The sequence below is a fragment of the Oncorhynchus clarkii genome, chromosome 10 (assembly GCF_045791955.1).
Source record: "Oncorhynchus clarkii lewisi isolate Uvic-CL-2024 chromosome 10, UVic_Ocla_1.0, whole genome shotgun sequence".
NCBI classification, from domain to species: Eukaryota; Metazoa; Chordata; class Actinopteri; order Salmoniformes; family Salmonidae; genus Oncorhynchus; species Oncorhynchus clarkii.
Genome location: NC_092156.1, coordinates 26214145 through 26230350, shown reverse-complemented (window position 1 = coordinate 26230350; position 16206 = coordinate 26214145). Strand labels below are relative to the sequence as shown.

General features: G+C 43.4%; 1 protein-coding gene across 2 annotated transcripts in view; it reads left to right on the top strand.

Moving 5' to 3' along the window:
* LOC139418189 (rab GTPase-binding effector protein 1-like) overlaps positions 1 to 16206 on the top strand; it is a 26125-nt gene extending 9919 nt beyond the window's left edge. The window contains exons 9-19 of one of the 2 annotated variants that reach the window (XR_011635283.1): positions 168 to 470; positions 569 to 721; positions 1046 to 1150; positions 1440 to 1556; positions 3448 to 3546; positions 3937 to 4077; positions 5063 to 5252; positions 10673 to 10728; positions 11602 to 11700; positions 11957 to 12125; positions 12692 to 12927. Coding sequence is in view for 1 of the 2 variants with exons in the window: in XM_071167452.1 (XP_071023553.1) it covers positions 168 to 470; positions 569 to 721; positions 1046 to 1150; positions 1440 to 1556; positions 3448 to 3546; positions 3937 to 4077; positions 5063 to 5252; positions 10673 to 10728; positions 11602 to 11700; positions 12009 to 12125; positions 12692 to 12793 (1482 nt within the window). In the remaining variant the exon portion in view is untranslated. Of the gene's footprint in view, positions 1 to 167; positions 471 to 568; positions 722 to 1045; positions 1151 to 1439; positions 1557 to 3447; positions 3547 to 3936; positions 4078 to 5062; positions 5253 to 10672; positions 10729 to 11601; positions 11701 to 11956; positions 12126 to 12691 lie in introns of both variants that reach the window. The other variant, XM_071167452.1, reaches the window with a different exon arrangement.

Here is a 16206-nt window from a genome sequence, read left to right as displayed (position 1 = left end):
AAAGTTCCATGTGTTTTTTTAGCTGTTTACACATTAGGGAAAAGATCCGATGGGAATGGGATATGTAAATAATTGGCAAAAGATCTGACTGTGAACGCAGCCTGAAGTGCTACTCATCTACTTCTGATCATTACAACCATTCTATCCCTCCCTCTTCTCTCCTCCAGCCCCACAGTGCCCACGGCTCCATGCACTCCTTAGACTCTGACCTGGTGGCAGGGGGCCCTATGGACCTCTACAAAGACGGCCTTCGGAGGGTCCAGTCCACAGACAGCCTGGGTTCCTCTCACGGTCTCCAGGGCCTGGGGGGCTACAACCATAAGGCCAAGTCGGCCAGCCACCTAGATGAGTCCGACTTCGGACCCCTGGTGGGGGCGGACTGCGGGGCCCCTGAGGGCTTGTTGGGCTTTGGGGACACGCTATCGGTCAGCTCCATCCAGCTGACGGCCGGCCACTTCCTGCTCACCAAGGTCTTAAATCAACTTTTTATTAGACTTTCATGTATTGTGTCTGTAAAACGATTGATCTTTTTAAATGCAGTTTTAAATAATGATTTGTTATGATCCAGGACCAGGAGAAGGCTATAAAGGCCATGACGCCGGAGCAGGAGGAGACGGCCTCGCTGATGTCCAGCATCTCCCACGCACACGACACCACCTTCCTGACCCCGTCAGGCTACCGCCTGGTCAGTGACCAGGAGTGGAACCTGCTTCAGCAAGAGGTCAGACAGTTTCATACAGTGTTTTGGTTCATTTAAATTGTTTGATGTTTTGGTTGGGCTTTGTTTTGCAGTACAATATTGTCCGCTATACGTCCCTGGTTCAAAAGCACCAATAAGTATAATTTAGTACTAAGTACTGTATTTGTTACTATTAGGAAAATACAATGTAGCGTAGGTGTTGAAATAAAGTAAACATTCTTTACACTGCTATGAATTGTGTAAAGTTTAGTCTGCACACATGGACAGCCTGGGGTTTCCATATAAATATTTTGTATTTACCATGTGGTATTCCTCCTAACTTCATTCTTGGCTGTCTGTCACTAGGTGAAGAACGCAGGAAGGAAGTTGGGACGGCGGTGTGACATGTGCTCTAACTACGAAAAACAGCTGCAGGTCATCCAGGGCCAGGAGGCAGAGACACGCGATCAGGTAACGCCCTCTCTCTCATTCCCTGTGACACTATTACAGCTTAACTTTCTGTGATGTATACACCTATGTCAAGGATACTTAAAGGGAAAGTTCCTCCCAAGATCAAAGTCATCTTTAGTGATATTTAGTCTTTCCGTATTCCATGTCATATGTTTGGCTCCCACTAAGCTACATGCATTAGAAGAAATCTGACCACAAGAAACCTAAATTAATGGGGGGAAAGAAAAAGTGCAAGTTAGCTGGTGCCAATCTTTCTCATTCATTTGTCTCCGTCTCTTTGGTCTCTCAGGTAAAGAAGCTCCAGGTGATGCTGCGGCAGGCCAACGACCAGCTAGAGAGAACCATGAGTGAAAAACAGGAGTTGGAGGACTCTGTGAAACAGGGCAACGAGGAAACCACTGCAAAGGTCTGTCCTCCTTCAGCGCCAGCTGTACCACCTGAGACTCTGGGTTCGCGCCCAGGCTCTGTCGTAACCGGCCGCGACCGGGAGGTCCGTGGGGCGACGCACAATTGGCCTAGCGTCGCCCGGGTTAGGGAGGGTTTGGCCGGTAGGGAAATCCTTGTCTCATCGCGCACCAGCGACTCCTGTGGCGGGCCGGGCGAAGTGCGCGCTAACCAAGGTTGCCAGGTGCACGGTGTTTCCTCCGATACATTGGTGCGGCTGGCTTCCGGGTTGGATGGCGCTGTGTTAAGAAGCAGTGCGGTTGGGTTGTGTATCGGAGGACGCATGACTCTCGACCTTCGTCTCTCACGAGCATGTACGGGAGTTGTAGCGATGAGACAAGATAGTAGCTACTAAACAATTGGATACTACGAAATTGGGGAGAAAAAGGGGTAAAAAAAATAAGAAGTCTGTCCTCCTTCCACACATTAAAACACTTCAGAATCCAAAAAGTGTCAAGGATAGTAAAGCGTCAGGTAATCTTTATGCTTAGCTCTTTTGTTGTTTGAGGAGTTATTTCTAATCTTCAAAGAATGTACAGTCGTGGCCAAAATTTGAGAATGACACACATATTAATTTCCACAAAGTTTGCTGCTTCAGTGTCTTTAGATATTTTTGTCAGATGTTACTATGGAATACTGAAGTATAATTACAATCATTTCAGAAGTGTCAAAGGCTTTTATTGAAGTTGATGCAAAGAGTCAATATTTCCAGTGTTGACCCTTCTTTTTCAAGACCTCTGCAATCCTCCCTGGCATGCTGTAAATTTACTTCTGGGCCATATGATGGCAGCCCATTCTTGCATAATCAATGTTTGGAGTTTGTCAGAATTTGTGTGTTTTTTTTTGTCCCCCCGGACTGATGGTAGCTGATGGTAGCGCACATCAGGACTGATGGTAGCGCACACTTTGTCTTCTCCAGACAAGCTTTTTTCCGGATGCCCCAAACAATTGGAAAGGGGATTCATCAGAGAAAATTACTTTACCCCTATCCCTTTTGCAGAATATCAGTCTGTCCCTGATGTTTTTCCTGGAGAGAAGTGGCTTCTTTGCTGCCCTTCTTGACACCAGGCCATCCTCCAAAAGTCTTCGCCTCACTGTGCGTGCAGATGCACTCACACCTGCCTGCTGCCATTCCTGAGCAAGCTCTGTACTGGTGGTGCCCCGATCCCGCAGCTGAATCAACTTTAGGAGACAGTCCTGGCACTTGCTGGACTTTCTTGGGTGCCCTGAAGCCTTCTTCACATAATTTGAACCGTTCTCCTTGAAGTTCTTGATGATCCGATAAATGGTAGATTTAGGTGCAATCTTACTGGCAGCAATTTCCTTGCCTGTGAAGCCCTTTTTGTGCAAAGCAATTATGACTGCATGTGTTTCCTTGCATGTAACCATGTTTGACAGAGGTAGCACAATGATTCCATGCACCACCCTCCTTTTGAAGCTTTCAGTCTGTTATTCAAAGTCAATCGGCATGACAGAGTGCTCTCCAGCCTTGTCCTCATCAGCACTCGCACCTGTGTTGAGAGAATCACTGACATGATGTCAGCTGGTCGTTTTGTGGCAGGGCTGAAATGCAGTGGAAATGTTTTTTGGGGGGATTCAGTTCATTTGCATGGCAAAGAGGGACATTGCAATTCATCTGATTACTCTTCATAACATTCTGGAGTATATGCAAATTGCCATCATACAAACTGAGGCAGCAGACTTAATTAATATTTGTGTCATTCTCAACTTTTGGCCACGACTGTACAATGCTTACGGTTGGAATGTGGATAAATCAGGATACGTCATTCTTTTTCTGTGGATTGTATGTTCAGTTATCCTCTGGAGCATGTGGATTTCTTGCTTTTTCCCAGGTCGCTGCTCTCATGCACAGAGTCCAGGAGTCCGAGTCACTGCTTAAAACACTACAAGAGGCCTTCAGTCAGGCCAAGAGGAACACACAGGAACAGATGGTGAGCAGCACTTTTCTGCTACAGCCTCTCAATACAGCCTCTGTTTGGGCCTCCGGTGTCTCAATAGTGTCAGTCTGTGCCAGAAGGCCTGTGTAAATAAAGTTAGCAGCAAAAGCATTTGAACATGCCATCGCTGCGTGTGCCTTTTTTGATTTGGTGATTCAACCAGCTTCTTACTGTAATTAAGAAGGATGTTTATCTTGCTGAAGAGAGAGCCAGTGGAAATGTGATGGAATGTTCTGCCTGATAGACGTTTGACCTCTAATCACACTTGTGGTCTCTTTCCTTCAGTCTGTGTCCCGCAGTTCCATTTGACAGTACATTGAAACACCAGGAGGAAACAGGATGATGCCACATGATTTGACTGAGTGCTGTTTTTGCCAAAATCAGGCTGTGCTGATGCAGTCCAGGGAGCAGGTTGCGGAGGAACTGAGCAGACTGCAGAGGGACAACGACAGCCTAACAGGCAAACACCGACTCCACTTATCTCTCCAGCAGCAGGAGGACTTCAAACTACCCACCACGGTGCAAGTACGAGACAATCATTCACAGCCACCGTTTTGAGAATTGCTCTCAGGCGCATCTCAATAGTCTAAAGGAGAGCCCTCTTCTTTTTTTCACACTAATTCATAGATTTACAGAAGAATGTCTCTTGACATCTGAATAATAAACAAGAGTTCATTGCAAGGACCATCCAGGCTCTTCATTTTTTCCCCCTGTGCTTACATGGCATTGACAAAGATGAAAACATCAGTAATATTCCACATTTAAATCCAAGGGGGTAATGTGATATGTATTTTATTCCTAGATTTAGTCAAGTCATTTTCTAAGACTTTGTGTTCCAAATACATAGATTCTGCACAAATGATAGGAGTGTTATGTCATGTTAATGTTGTACAAAAACAAAACACCTGGAATTGTAAAGATCTAGTAATGTTAGCAGACCTGCACAGAATCTGTCATTCAGAACTGAAACCATCACCTTGACTGACCACGTACTATTTCACTGACTGGTTAATGAACTGGCAGGGAGAACATACTAGGGCCCTTCAGGGTGTTAAGGATTCTATAGTGTACTTGTTGACTGCTTTAACACGAACAAGTCTTTAGAGTGAAACCAAAACTTGATGAAAATGCAGTATCTAAACTCTCGTAACCACCATAATGGTTATTGGCGTATTTTCCTTCCATATAAACTCATATCTCAGTATTCAATTACATTTTTTTTTTTTTTAAATGAGGGATTGAAATAGGAATACGTTGGAGTAAATGAAGAAAACAATTAAATCTTGGAAGAACTGATAGTAACAAGTATGAAAGGGATGGAACAACTTGGTCTGAAATGTATGAGTAAGTCACCATACACATCTCCAAGTGCACGGTCCCCAGAAGCAGACGGCCGTCTGGTTCACACCATCGAGCTATTTACATGTTCATCAGGTACTTCTTTCACCATTCATATACCCATTGTGACTCACTTAAATTGGTACGTGCAACTATTTCTGCTCCCCTCTAGGAACTACAATCCCTGGTGCTGCAGTTGCGGGAGGACATAGTTGTGGTGCGCACGGCTGCAGACCACCTGGAAGAGAAGCTGAAGGCGGAGATCCTGTTCCTGAAGGAGCAGCTCCAGGCAGAGCAGTGCCTCAAAGAGAACCTGGAGGACACACTACAGCTGGAGATAGATGGCTGCAAGGAGGAGATAGGTGAGGCTCACCTTCTCATTCCTTAGGCTTGACACATAAGGATAGATAGAGAAGAACCATAGATGTATATTTGACATACAGCTCTGGGAAAGATTAAGAGACCACTGCAAAATTATTTGTTTTTATGGTTTTACAATTTATGGTATGTGTTTGGGTAAAAATGTTAATTATAGTTTTATTCTATAAACTACTGACATTTCTCCCAAATTCTAAATAAAAATATTGTTTTTTAGAGCATTTATTTGCAGAAAATGACAACTGGTCAAAATAATGAAGATGCAGTATTGTCAGACCTCGAATAATGCAAAGAAAATAAAGTTCATATTCATTTTTAAACATAAATTCTAATGTTTTAACAGTTTTCAGAAATCAATATTTGGCAAAACTCTGGGTTATTCCAATCACGGTTTTCATGCGTCTTGGCACAATCTCCACCAGTCTTTCACATTGATGTTGGCTGACTTTATGCCACCCCTGGCACAAAGAAACATTTGTTTGATGGCACGTGACCATCCATCTTCCTCATGATCACATTCCAGAGGTTTTCAATGGGGTTCAGGTCTGGAGATTGGGCTGGCCATGACATGGTCTTGATCTGGTGGTCTTCCATCCACACCTAGATTGTTTTGGCTGTGTGGCATGGAGCATTGTCCTGCTCAAAAAAAAAAAATCCTCAGAGTTAGGGAACATTGTCAGAGCAGAAGGAAGCAGGTTTTCTTTCAGGATAATCTTACACGTGGCTTGATTCATGCATCCTTCACAAAGACAAATCTGCCTGATTCCAGCCTTGCTGAAGCACCCCCAGATCATCACCAATCCTCCACAAAATTTCACGAGACCTGGAGAGCCCTACAAGCTACAGTGTCTCACACCCACTGTGTGAGACACTGTCACTTTGTTGTGCTATAATCCTCATGCTCATTAATCAAGATATCTATTGATTAATGTACCAGATTTACCGAAAGTTTACATTTCATCTGTATGTCCTGGGCAGGTGTAGATGTTTATCTATGGCTCTGAGTTGAGCTATCTGGATACCTGTTGATGAACTGCTGGTGCAGAGTGAATATGAGCAATAAAGAATATTGAGTTGCATTTAATAAGAGCCAGAGATGCTAAATATGATGCTTAGCCGTCAGCTCAAACTTGTATGGCTTACAGTAGTTTCAGCGGTACAAATTACAGTAGAGTTAAGGGATAAAACATGTGCTGAGCAAGTGTTCAGCTTCACGGTCACATACTGAACCCATCAGCGCAACTGAACTCAGCTTCTCCACCATGAAATTGCCTGTCTTTTCCTTTGAATTTCATCCAATACCCTCGTTCTCTGAAGATTTCCCCTGTACCCTCTCAAACATTTTTCTCCTTTCCTTTTTTCTTGGTTGGTGACTGTTCAGACATCTTGGAAATTACGAAACACACTGACGAATCTTCTTTAGGCTGTTTGTGTGTTAATGCTGTACATGTTGGATTAATGACCGTATGACACGGAAACTCACTCACTGCAGTAATGTTTTTGAAAATGTGGCATGCCAGATTGGTATGGGATTGAGAGGATTATGGACATAGCACCTGTTATATGCTAGCATAGTCCAGTCATAGCCATTCACTTCAGTTAGCATGGTTATGACTAACCATGTAATACCATTAATATGGCATAACATCATAGCTTTCTTCCGGCGCCGACAGAGATGGCCGCCTTGCTTCGCGTTCCTAGGAAACTATGCAGGTTTTTGTTTTTTTACGTGTTATTTCTTACATTGGTACCCCAGCTCATCTTAGGTTTCATTACATACAGTCAAGAAGAACTACTGAACATAAGAGCAGCGTCAACTCACCATCAGTACGACCAAGAATATGACTTTCGTGAAGCGGATCCTGTGTTCTGCCTTTCACCCAGGACAACGGAATGGATCCCAGCCGGCGACCCCAAAAAACGACTTTGTAAAAGGGGGAAACGGAGCGGTCTTCTGGTCAGACTCCGGAGACGGGCACATCGTGCACCACTCCCTAGCATTCTTCTCGCCAATGTCCAGTCTCTTGACAACAAGGTTGATGAAATCCGAGCAAGGGTAGCATTCCAGAAGGACATCAGAGACTGTAACGTTCTTTGCTTCACGGAAACATGGCTCACTGGAGAGACGCTATCGGAATCGGTGCAGCCAGCTGGTTTCTCCACGCATCGCGCAGACAGAAACAAACATCTTTCTGGTAAGAAGAGGGGCAGGGGCGTATGCTTCATGGTTAACGTGACGTGGTGTGATCATAACAACACACAGGTACTCAAGTCCTTCTGTTCACCTGATTTAGAATTCCTCACAATCAAATGTCGACCGCATTATCTACCAAGGGAATTCTCTTCGATTATAATCACAGCCGTATATATTCCCCCACAAGCAGACACATCGATGGCTCTGAACAAACTTTATTTGACTCTTTGCAAACTGGAATCCATTTATCCGGAGGCTGCATTCATTGTAGCTGGGGATTTTAACAAGGCTAATCTGAAAACAAGACTCCCTAAATTGTATCAGCATATCGATTGCGCAACCAGGGCTGGAAAAACCTTGGATCATTGCTATTCTAACTTCCGCGACGCATATAAGGCCCTGCCACGCCCTCCTTTCGGAAAAGCTGACCACGACTCCATTTTGTTGATCCCTGCCTACAGACAGAAACTAAAACAAGAAGCTCCCGCGCTGAGGTCTGTTCAACGCTGGTCCGACCAATCTGATTTCACACTCCAAGACTGCTTCCATCACGTGGACTGGGATATGTTTCGTATTGCGTCAGACAACAACATTGACGAATACGCTGATTCGGTGAGCGAGTTCATTAGAACGTGCGTTGAAAACATTCCCAAACCAGAAACCGTGGATTGATGGCAGCATTCGCGTGAAACTGAAAGCCCGAACCACTGCTTTTAATCAGGGCAAGGTGACCGGAAACATGACCGAATACAAACAGTGTAACTATTCCCTCCGCAAGGCAATCAAACAAGCTAAGCGTCAGTATAGAGACGAAGTAGAATCTCAATTCAACGGCTCAGACACGAGGTATGTGGCAGGGTCTACAGTCAATCACGGATTACAAAAAGAAAACCAGCCCCGTCACGGACCAGGATGTCTTGCTCCCAGGCAGACTAAATAACTTTTTTGCCCGCTTTGAGGACAATACAGTGCCACTGACACGACCCGCAACTAAAACATGCGGACTCTCCTTCACTGCAGCCGACGTGAGGAAAACATTTAAACGTATCAACCCTCGCAAGGCTGCAGGCCCAGACGGCATCCCCAGCCGCGCCCTCAGAGCATGCGCAGACCAGCTGGCTGGTGTGTTTACGGACATATTCAATCAATCCCTATCCCAGTCTGTTGTTCCCACATGCTTCAAGAGGGCCACCATTGTTCCTGTTCCCAAGAAAGCTAAGGTAACTGAGCTAAACGACTACCGCCCCGTAGCACTTACTTCCGTCATCATGAAGTGCTTTGAGAGACTAGTCAAGGACCATATCACCTCCACCCTACCTGACACCCTAGACCCACTCCAATTTGCTTACCGCCCAACTAGGTCGACAGACGATGCAATCTCAACCACACTGCACACTGCCCTAACCCATCTGGACAAGAGGAATACCTATGTGAGAATGCTGTTCATCGACTACAGCTCGGCATTTAACACCATAGTGCCCTCCAAGCTCGTCATCAAGCTCGAGACCCTGGGTCTCGACCCCGCCCTGTGCAACTGGGTACTGGACTTCCTGACGGGCACTCCTCCCCGCTGATCCTCAACACTGGGGCCCCACAAGGGTGCGTTCTGAGCCCTCTCCTGTACTCCCTGTTCACCCACGACTGCGTGGCCACGCACGCCTCCAACTCAATCATCAAGTTTGCGGACGACACAACAGTGGTAGGCTTGATTACCAACAACAACGAGACGGCCTACAGGGAGGAGGTGAGGGCCCTCGGAGTGTGGTGTCAGGAAAATAACCTCACACTCAACGTCAACAAAACTAAGGAGATGATTGTGGACTTCAGGAAACAGCAGAGGGAACACCCCCCTATCTACATCGATGGAACAGTAGTGGAGAGGGTAGTAAGTTTTAAGTTCCTCTGCGTACACATCACAGACAAACTGAATTGGTCCACCCACACAGACAGCATCGTGAAGAAGGCACAGCAGCGCCTCTTCAACCTCAGGAGGCTGAAGAAATTTGGCTTGTCACCTAAAGCACTCACAAACTTCTACAGATGCACAATCGAGAGCATCCTGTCGGGCTGTATCACCGCCTGGTACGGCAACTTCTCCGCCCACAACCGTAAGGTAGTGAGGTCTGCACAACGCATCACCAGGGGGAAACTACCTGCCCTCCAGGACACCTACACCACCCAATGTCACAGGAAGGCCATAAAGATCATCAAGGACAACAACCACCCGAGCCACTGCCTGTTCACCCCGCTATCATCCAGAAGGCGAGGTCAGTACAGGTGCATCAAAGCTGGGACCGAGAGACTGAAAAACAGCTTCTATCTCAAGGCCATCAGACTGTCAAACAGCCACCACTAACATTGAGTGGCTGCTGCCAACACATTGACTCAACTCCAGCCACTTTAATAATGGGAGTTGATGGGAAATGATGTAAAATATATCACTAGCCACTTTAAACAATGCTACCTAATATAATGTTACATACCCTACATTATTCATCTTATATGTATATACTGTACTCTATATCATCTACTGCATCTTTATGTAATACATGTATCACTAGCCACTTTAACTATGCCACTTTGTTTACATACTCATCTCATATGTATATACTGCACTCAATACCATCTACTGTATCTTGCCTATGCCGCTCTGTACCATCACTCATTCATATATCTTTATGTACATATTCTTTATCCCCTTACACTTGTGTCTGTCTATAAGGTAGTAGTTTTGGAATTGTTAGCTAGATTACTTGTTGGTTATTACTGCATTGTCGGAACTAGAAGCACAAGCATTTCGCTACACTCGCATTAACGTCTGCTAACCATGTGTATGTGACAAATAAAATTTGATTTGATTTTGTTTCTTTGTCTTCAGAAATGTTAATCAAACACACTGCTTAAAGTGCGGAAAAGTTGTTGAATTCTGGCCCAAGTTATGAACACTTGATTGCTCTGTGTGTCAGTCTAATAGCATGGAGGAGTATTTGGTTTGCTTGCTTAGTAACACACATACCTCACACACCACTCTCCTTGGCAGAGGAGATTCGCCCCCTTTAAGACTAGCCACACAGCACTAATGCATTATTCATGAATTGACAACTCATTTTCCAGGACCTGCATTAGAATTCTAGAACGCATGTCTTGGGTTGATGTTCTGATTACCATCATAATGACACTTTATGTATCTGTTTTTTTTCTTTCCCCCAGCGTCATTATCCAGTCTGAAAACTGAGCTGGAGCGAGTGAAAGCTGAGAAAGAACAGGTACATGAACTGTAGGGAGACTGCATGAGTCACGCCTCTGAATGTGAAGTCAGATTGTCTTGAGTGGCTGCCTTCAATAATGTAATCCCAGCTAAGGCCTAAAACCACTGGCTTGTTAGATTAGTAGTTGCTGTTTGAAATGTATGGAATAATATGTACAAATGTAGGTGTGAATGATTTATTTACCATCACCAATGTGTTATTTGAAAGCTGTTGTAAATTAATGAGGTTATCAGTTTTCACCAACCATTGTTCCGGAGAGCTACAGGGGGTGCAGGCTTTTGCTCAAGCCTCGCACGTACACACCTGAATTAACCAAGGTCTTGATGTTTAGTTGATTACTTGAATTGGGTGTTTGAGTACTGAGCTGGAACAAAGGCCTGTGCATCTAACTTTCTATCAGGACCAGGGTAGGAGACCATTGGCTTAACCTAATTGTTTTGCTCTGCATTGTAGTCTGTCTGTAGCCTAGCTGACGCACAGATCACGTGAAACAGCGAGAGCTGAGTCCCACTGGTCTGGGCAGGAGGCTGTTATAATTCCATATTCCGCTCTTATCAAGAGCTGACATATTGATTGTTTTTTTTCCCCCATGGGGGTTTGAGACCTCTCGTTTGGATTTGTAAATCAAACAGTTGTAATGGAAGGAGGTGACATTCTGTGTGTGTGTGTGTGTGTGTGTGTGTGTGTGGGTGTTTGAGTGAGAAAGACACAGAGGACAACCTACCAGTAAGGCACAGCCCCCTTCATTATCAACACATCGTCCTAACAACATCAAACAGCCTCCCCAGACTGTGAAATCAGGACTTTGAGTTTGGTAGTAGACTGTTTATGCCAGTAGTTGATAATAACTGTGATGTGCTCATTTCCCAGCTGGAGAGCAGCCTGGCAGAAAAGAGGAAGACATTAGCGAGTGTCCAGGGTCTGAAGAGCAGTCTGGAGGAGCAGCTCAGAGAGCTCACCACAACCAAGGTCAGAGGTCATTCACTGCTCAGACATATCACAGGAGGTTGGTGGCACTTTAATTGGGGAGGACGGGCTTGTGGTAATGGCTGGAGTGGAATAGGTGGAATGGTATTAAATACACAAACACGTTTCTGTGTGTTTAATGCCATTCCATTGGCTCTGTTCCAGCAATTATTAGTCATCCTCCCCACAGCAGACTCCACTGGCCTGTATGTTACAACAGGCCACTGCTGCTGTTTCTTTCTCAACTATCTGTGATAAGTCTCAGCATCGAGTGGGAGTAGTGATACTCAGTGTGCTGTGTGTGGTGACAGACGGCCCTGGAGGCTCAGGCATTGGATGAGAAGGACAAAGCCCTGCGGTTGCAGACGGAGCTGGATGTTAGTGAGCAGGTGCAGAGGGACTTTGTCAAGCTCTCCCAGACACTCCAGGTATGGACAGTACTGCTGCTGGGTTACCATGGCCACTAGGCTCTCTGAGATCACAAACGGTGGTTACTCGTCAGCTTGCGGTGTTTAACATTCATAGAAAATGCGCCTCCAAAATATGTGTCCTAGGTTATGTATGACCGTGCCTCTATCTATTGGTAGGCAATGCATGCCTTCCCCTAGAATTGGAGGAACACTTACTTGCTTGTAAAATGCATAATAGTATTCAATCAACATTTGTGATGTAGATCTTAGCCATACCTTTCTCTTTGACAAATGGATCTGTACCTTGTCTGACCCATAGAAATGGTGAATTCATTATATTTCTATAGTCTGACCTTACACTTGATATGTGAGTCCGCATGATAGTGGTGTTACTATGGCAACATTACTCCAACTCTTATAGTATACCTCTTACCATGGAAACCATATACAGCACCTCATCAGTGCTCATTACACTATTTGATAGTGACTTATTTTACTGTATCTGATGTGCATCATCTACATGGCTGTATGTGTATTTCTAGATCTAGTAAATTCAATATAAATAATTCACTCTTCCCCCTCAGGTCCAGTTGGAGCGGATCAGACAGGCTGACTCTTTAGACCGTATCCGAGCCATCCTCAACAACACCAACTTGACTGACATCAGCCAGCTCCCAGAGACATGATACCCTTGGCTGAAACTCCATTCTCCCTCCTGCCCCTCATTTCCCTCTATCTCACTGGCCTAATGACATTCTCCCACCTTTCCAGGCCACTCCCCCACTTCTACCACCCAATGGAAGGGATCCGGAGGGATAAGAGGGGTGTGGGTGTTTTTAAATGAAGTCTAAATCCAAGATGGAGGATATCTATCATTACAGGAGAAAGGGCCTTTTCTGTATAGGATTTGAAGCACACAAGGCAGGAGTGAAGGTGAACACTACTACTAAGAGGTTGTAAATAACTAAATGACTGTTTCCTGCAGAGTGGCAAGTCTTGTATCTTTCCTGTGGTTCTACTGTAGACATTGGACTGGCCATATTAGCCCAACCAAAGGAGGAGTTTGTAGTCTTCTTCTAAGTCACTTTCATCTACAACTTCTCTTTCAGGTAAAGGGAACAAATGGATCCATACAATTTCTGCAAGTGGTTAATAAAATGTTCTCGCTCCCACTTAGTTTCTTACTTAGTCTTGCCCCCTTATGTTTACTGTTAATCTCATTTTCTCTCTCCATGCAAGGGTTTTTCTGTATTTTTACTATTTTTCTACATTGTAGAATAATAGTGAAGACTTCAATTTTCCGATTGACTGACCTTCATGTCTTAAAGTAATGATGGACTGTCATTTCTCTTTGCTTATTTGAGCTGTTCTTGCCATAATATGGACTTGGTCTTTTTCCAAATAGGGCTATCTTCTGTATACCACCCCTACCTTGTCACAACACAACTGATTGGCTCAAACACATTAAGGAAAGAAAGAAATTCTACAAATGAACTTCTAACAAGGGAAAGGGGGATACCTAGTCAGTTGTACATCTGAAGGCACACCTGTTAATTGAAAGGCATTCCAGGTGACTATCTCAATGGAATGGATAATCCATAGAACTAACTAATTTACTAATTCTTCTGAAGGGTGGATTTCATGGTCTGGGATCACCGTTGACAATGTTCCTTTGATTACATTTTCAGTGTCATGCCTGAATGTTAATGGTAACTCATTGATGAAAAGTTTCTCTGACTTTTGTCCCTCTCTTGCTGAGAAAATGCACTCTTGTCTCTACTTTTTCCTATGTATTTCATATTTCACTCGTATAGTTTTGTTTCTGGCTGCACCACAAATACTATTTTGAAATGAGGGGGCTTTGACCAGGATATGTCATTTGTAAAGTATGTCCACATTGAACACTACCTGATTCATCAACACTGTCCCTAGTGTCATGGAGTTTCTGGCACAACTTCTTGAGCACATTCTGAAGTTGCTTAAAGGCCCAGTGCTGTCAAATGTGATTTCTACCCTGTTTTTGTCATATTGTACAACAGCTGATGAAACTGACACTGTGAAAAGTGTTATTTCCTGATAGTTGCTGTTTGAAAATACAATCTACACAGGACCTTCTAATCAGCAGGTTTGCATGGGTGGGGGTTATGGCTTTCTGTAGATAGACCAATAAAGAGTTGCAAACCTCTGTCAATTACAGCTGGTATTCAGTTTTCCCCTCCCCACTCAGACCACTGCCAGACAGTCCTAACAAAATTTTTGCTTGAGTTTTTCCTAAAAAGTCATTTTTACCAATTTTGAATGGAAATCTATTATAGTAAGGTACCTTATTGTTACCCAGAAATGATTTGATATTAATATAAAAATTGTTAATTTGAGCCTTAAGTGTAGGTGTCATGTCTCATTGGAAATGATGAATAATGTGAAATCTGACGGTCAGGTTTTACTAGGTTTCCATGGAACTGGTTGAGTACTCTTCCTGTTAAATTAGATCCATGTTGGTTTCATGTCCCTTTTTCTTGGACAGAACTGTCAAATCATCCTGACAGATAATCACTGAACCCTAAGTGGGCACTAGGAGATGGAATTATTGAATAAGAATGATTATGGTTTTGGCAATGGAGGCTATGATCATTACTAATAGCAAGAGCTGTACAAAATAGAAGTCTCTAGCATCAGAAAAGTTCACCAATATAATAACACACATTTTCAATATGGTTTGTCACTCAAGCAATCCCATCAGGCAGTTCACACGAAAGAGAATGGTTGGCTTTGGGGAGAAACTTTCCACATTTGAATAATCTACTTAATACAGCCTTTTAGAAACACGTAATGCACCGTGAAGTATTTGCCTTTTAATTTCTCTAAAGGAATGAACCTCTAGGCAAGGATTTTAAATGGTGGTAGTGATGGACTTAACAGTTTGTGGATTTAATTGTGTGTGGTGGGTAAAATGCGTTTTCATTCATTAGCTGAGGTGACCGCGGTGCTTACAGCACTTAGGGTTGCTCTATGGAAAATGTTTAGACATGACCGCATGATTTATTGCTTTTAACTGTTGTAAAACAATCATCCTTATAGGAAATGTTTCCTTAACACTGAACATAATTCGACAATGTGATTTTTAAGGATACATTGAGATCATTGAATCTTTGACTTGCATGTACTACATCTGTATCAATTGGATAAATCTGTAAATGTCTTGAGTTTATCAGAATCTTGCTATGTTTTGAGAGGATATGAGTAAGGAAGTCAGATGAACTTGTGCTGAAAGAAATGAATGTTTATGGCTTGTAAAATGATTGATTCTGTGTAATATTGTGAATTCGGTTTAGACCTGGGTTCAAATACATGTGTATTTTAAGTATCAAAGCTCTATCATTATAGTGATAATCACTAGTCACTACAACATGTTCACAGTACCCCATTCATTTCGAAGGAGTTGAATATCTGTCTATTTCAAATTGAATTCGTAACAGTCAGCATTAACAAGGCTTTTTGGTTCTATAATTTCTATGGAATAACTTGTCTACCCTTCCCTTGAATAGTGCTGCTGTGTGTAATTGTCTTAAGGTCCTCAAACAACCCCTTTATTTGGGCTTTGCATAAACACATTTCTTGTGCTCCTACAGTTACTGAAATTCCAATGAAAAATGGCAGTGGCTTTTAGTTAAGACGTTTTAATTTAGGATTTCACTGTGGCGTAATGTTTCCTGCAGAACAGTCATTCTGATAATGGTGGGAGGAAGCATTGCAAAAAAGTTATTTTTGCATGCTTTGATTCTTCTGCTAGGGCCTCTTGCAAATGTATATACAGTACTGTGTACATTTCTGTATATACCTAATAAACCAAATTGTACTTTATAGAATGTGTGACTGTCTCTCAAACACAATGGCCCATTGGAGGGCAATCCTGTAAAAGGCTCTTAGTAGAACCCATAAAAAATCACTGGACAGCACAGCCTGTGAATTCCAGATACTTAGTGACTAAAATAAAATGGGAAATGCATCTTGTTCAGAAAGCTCTTCCAACCGAGGATTGAAGATGTTTGCTATGGAAAACTATTACTTGCAATAAATGAAATTACCTTTTTTATAAAAA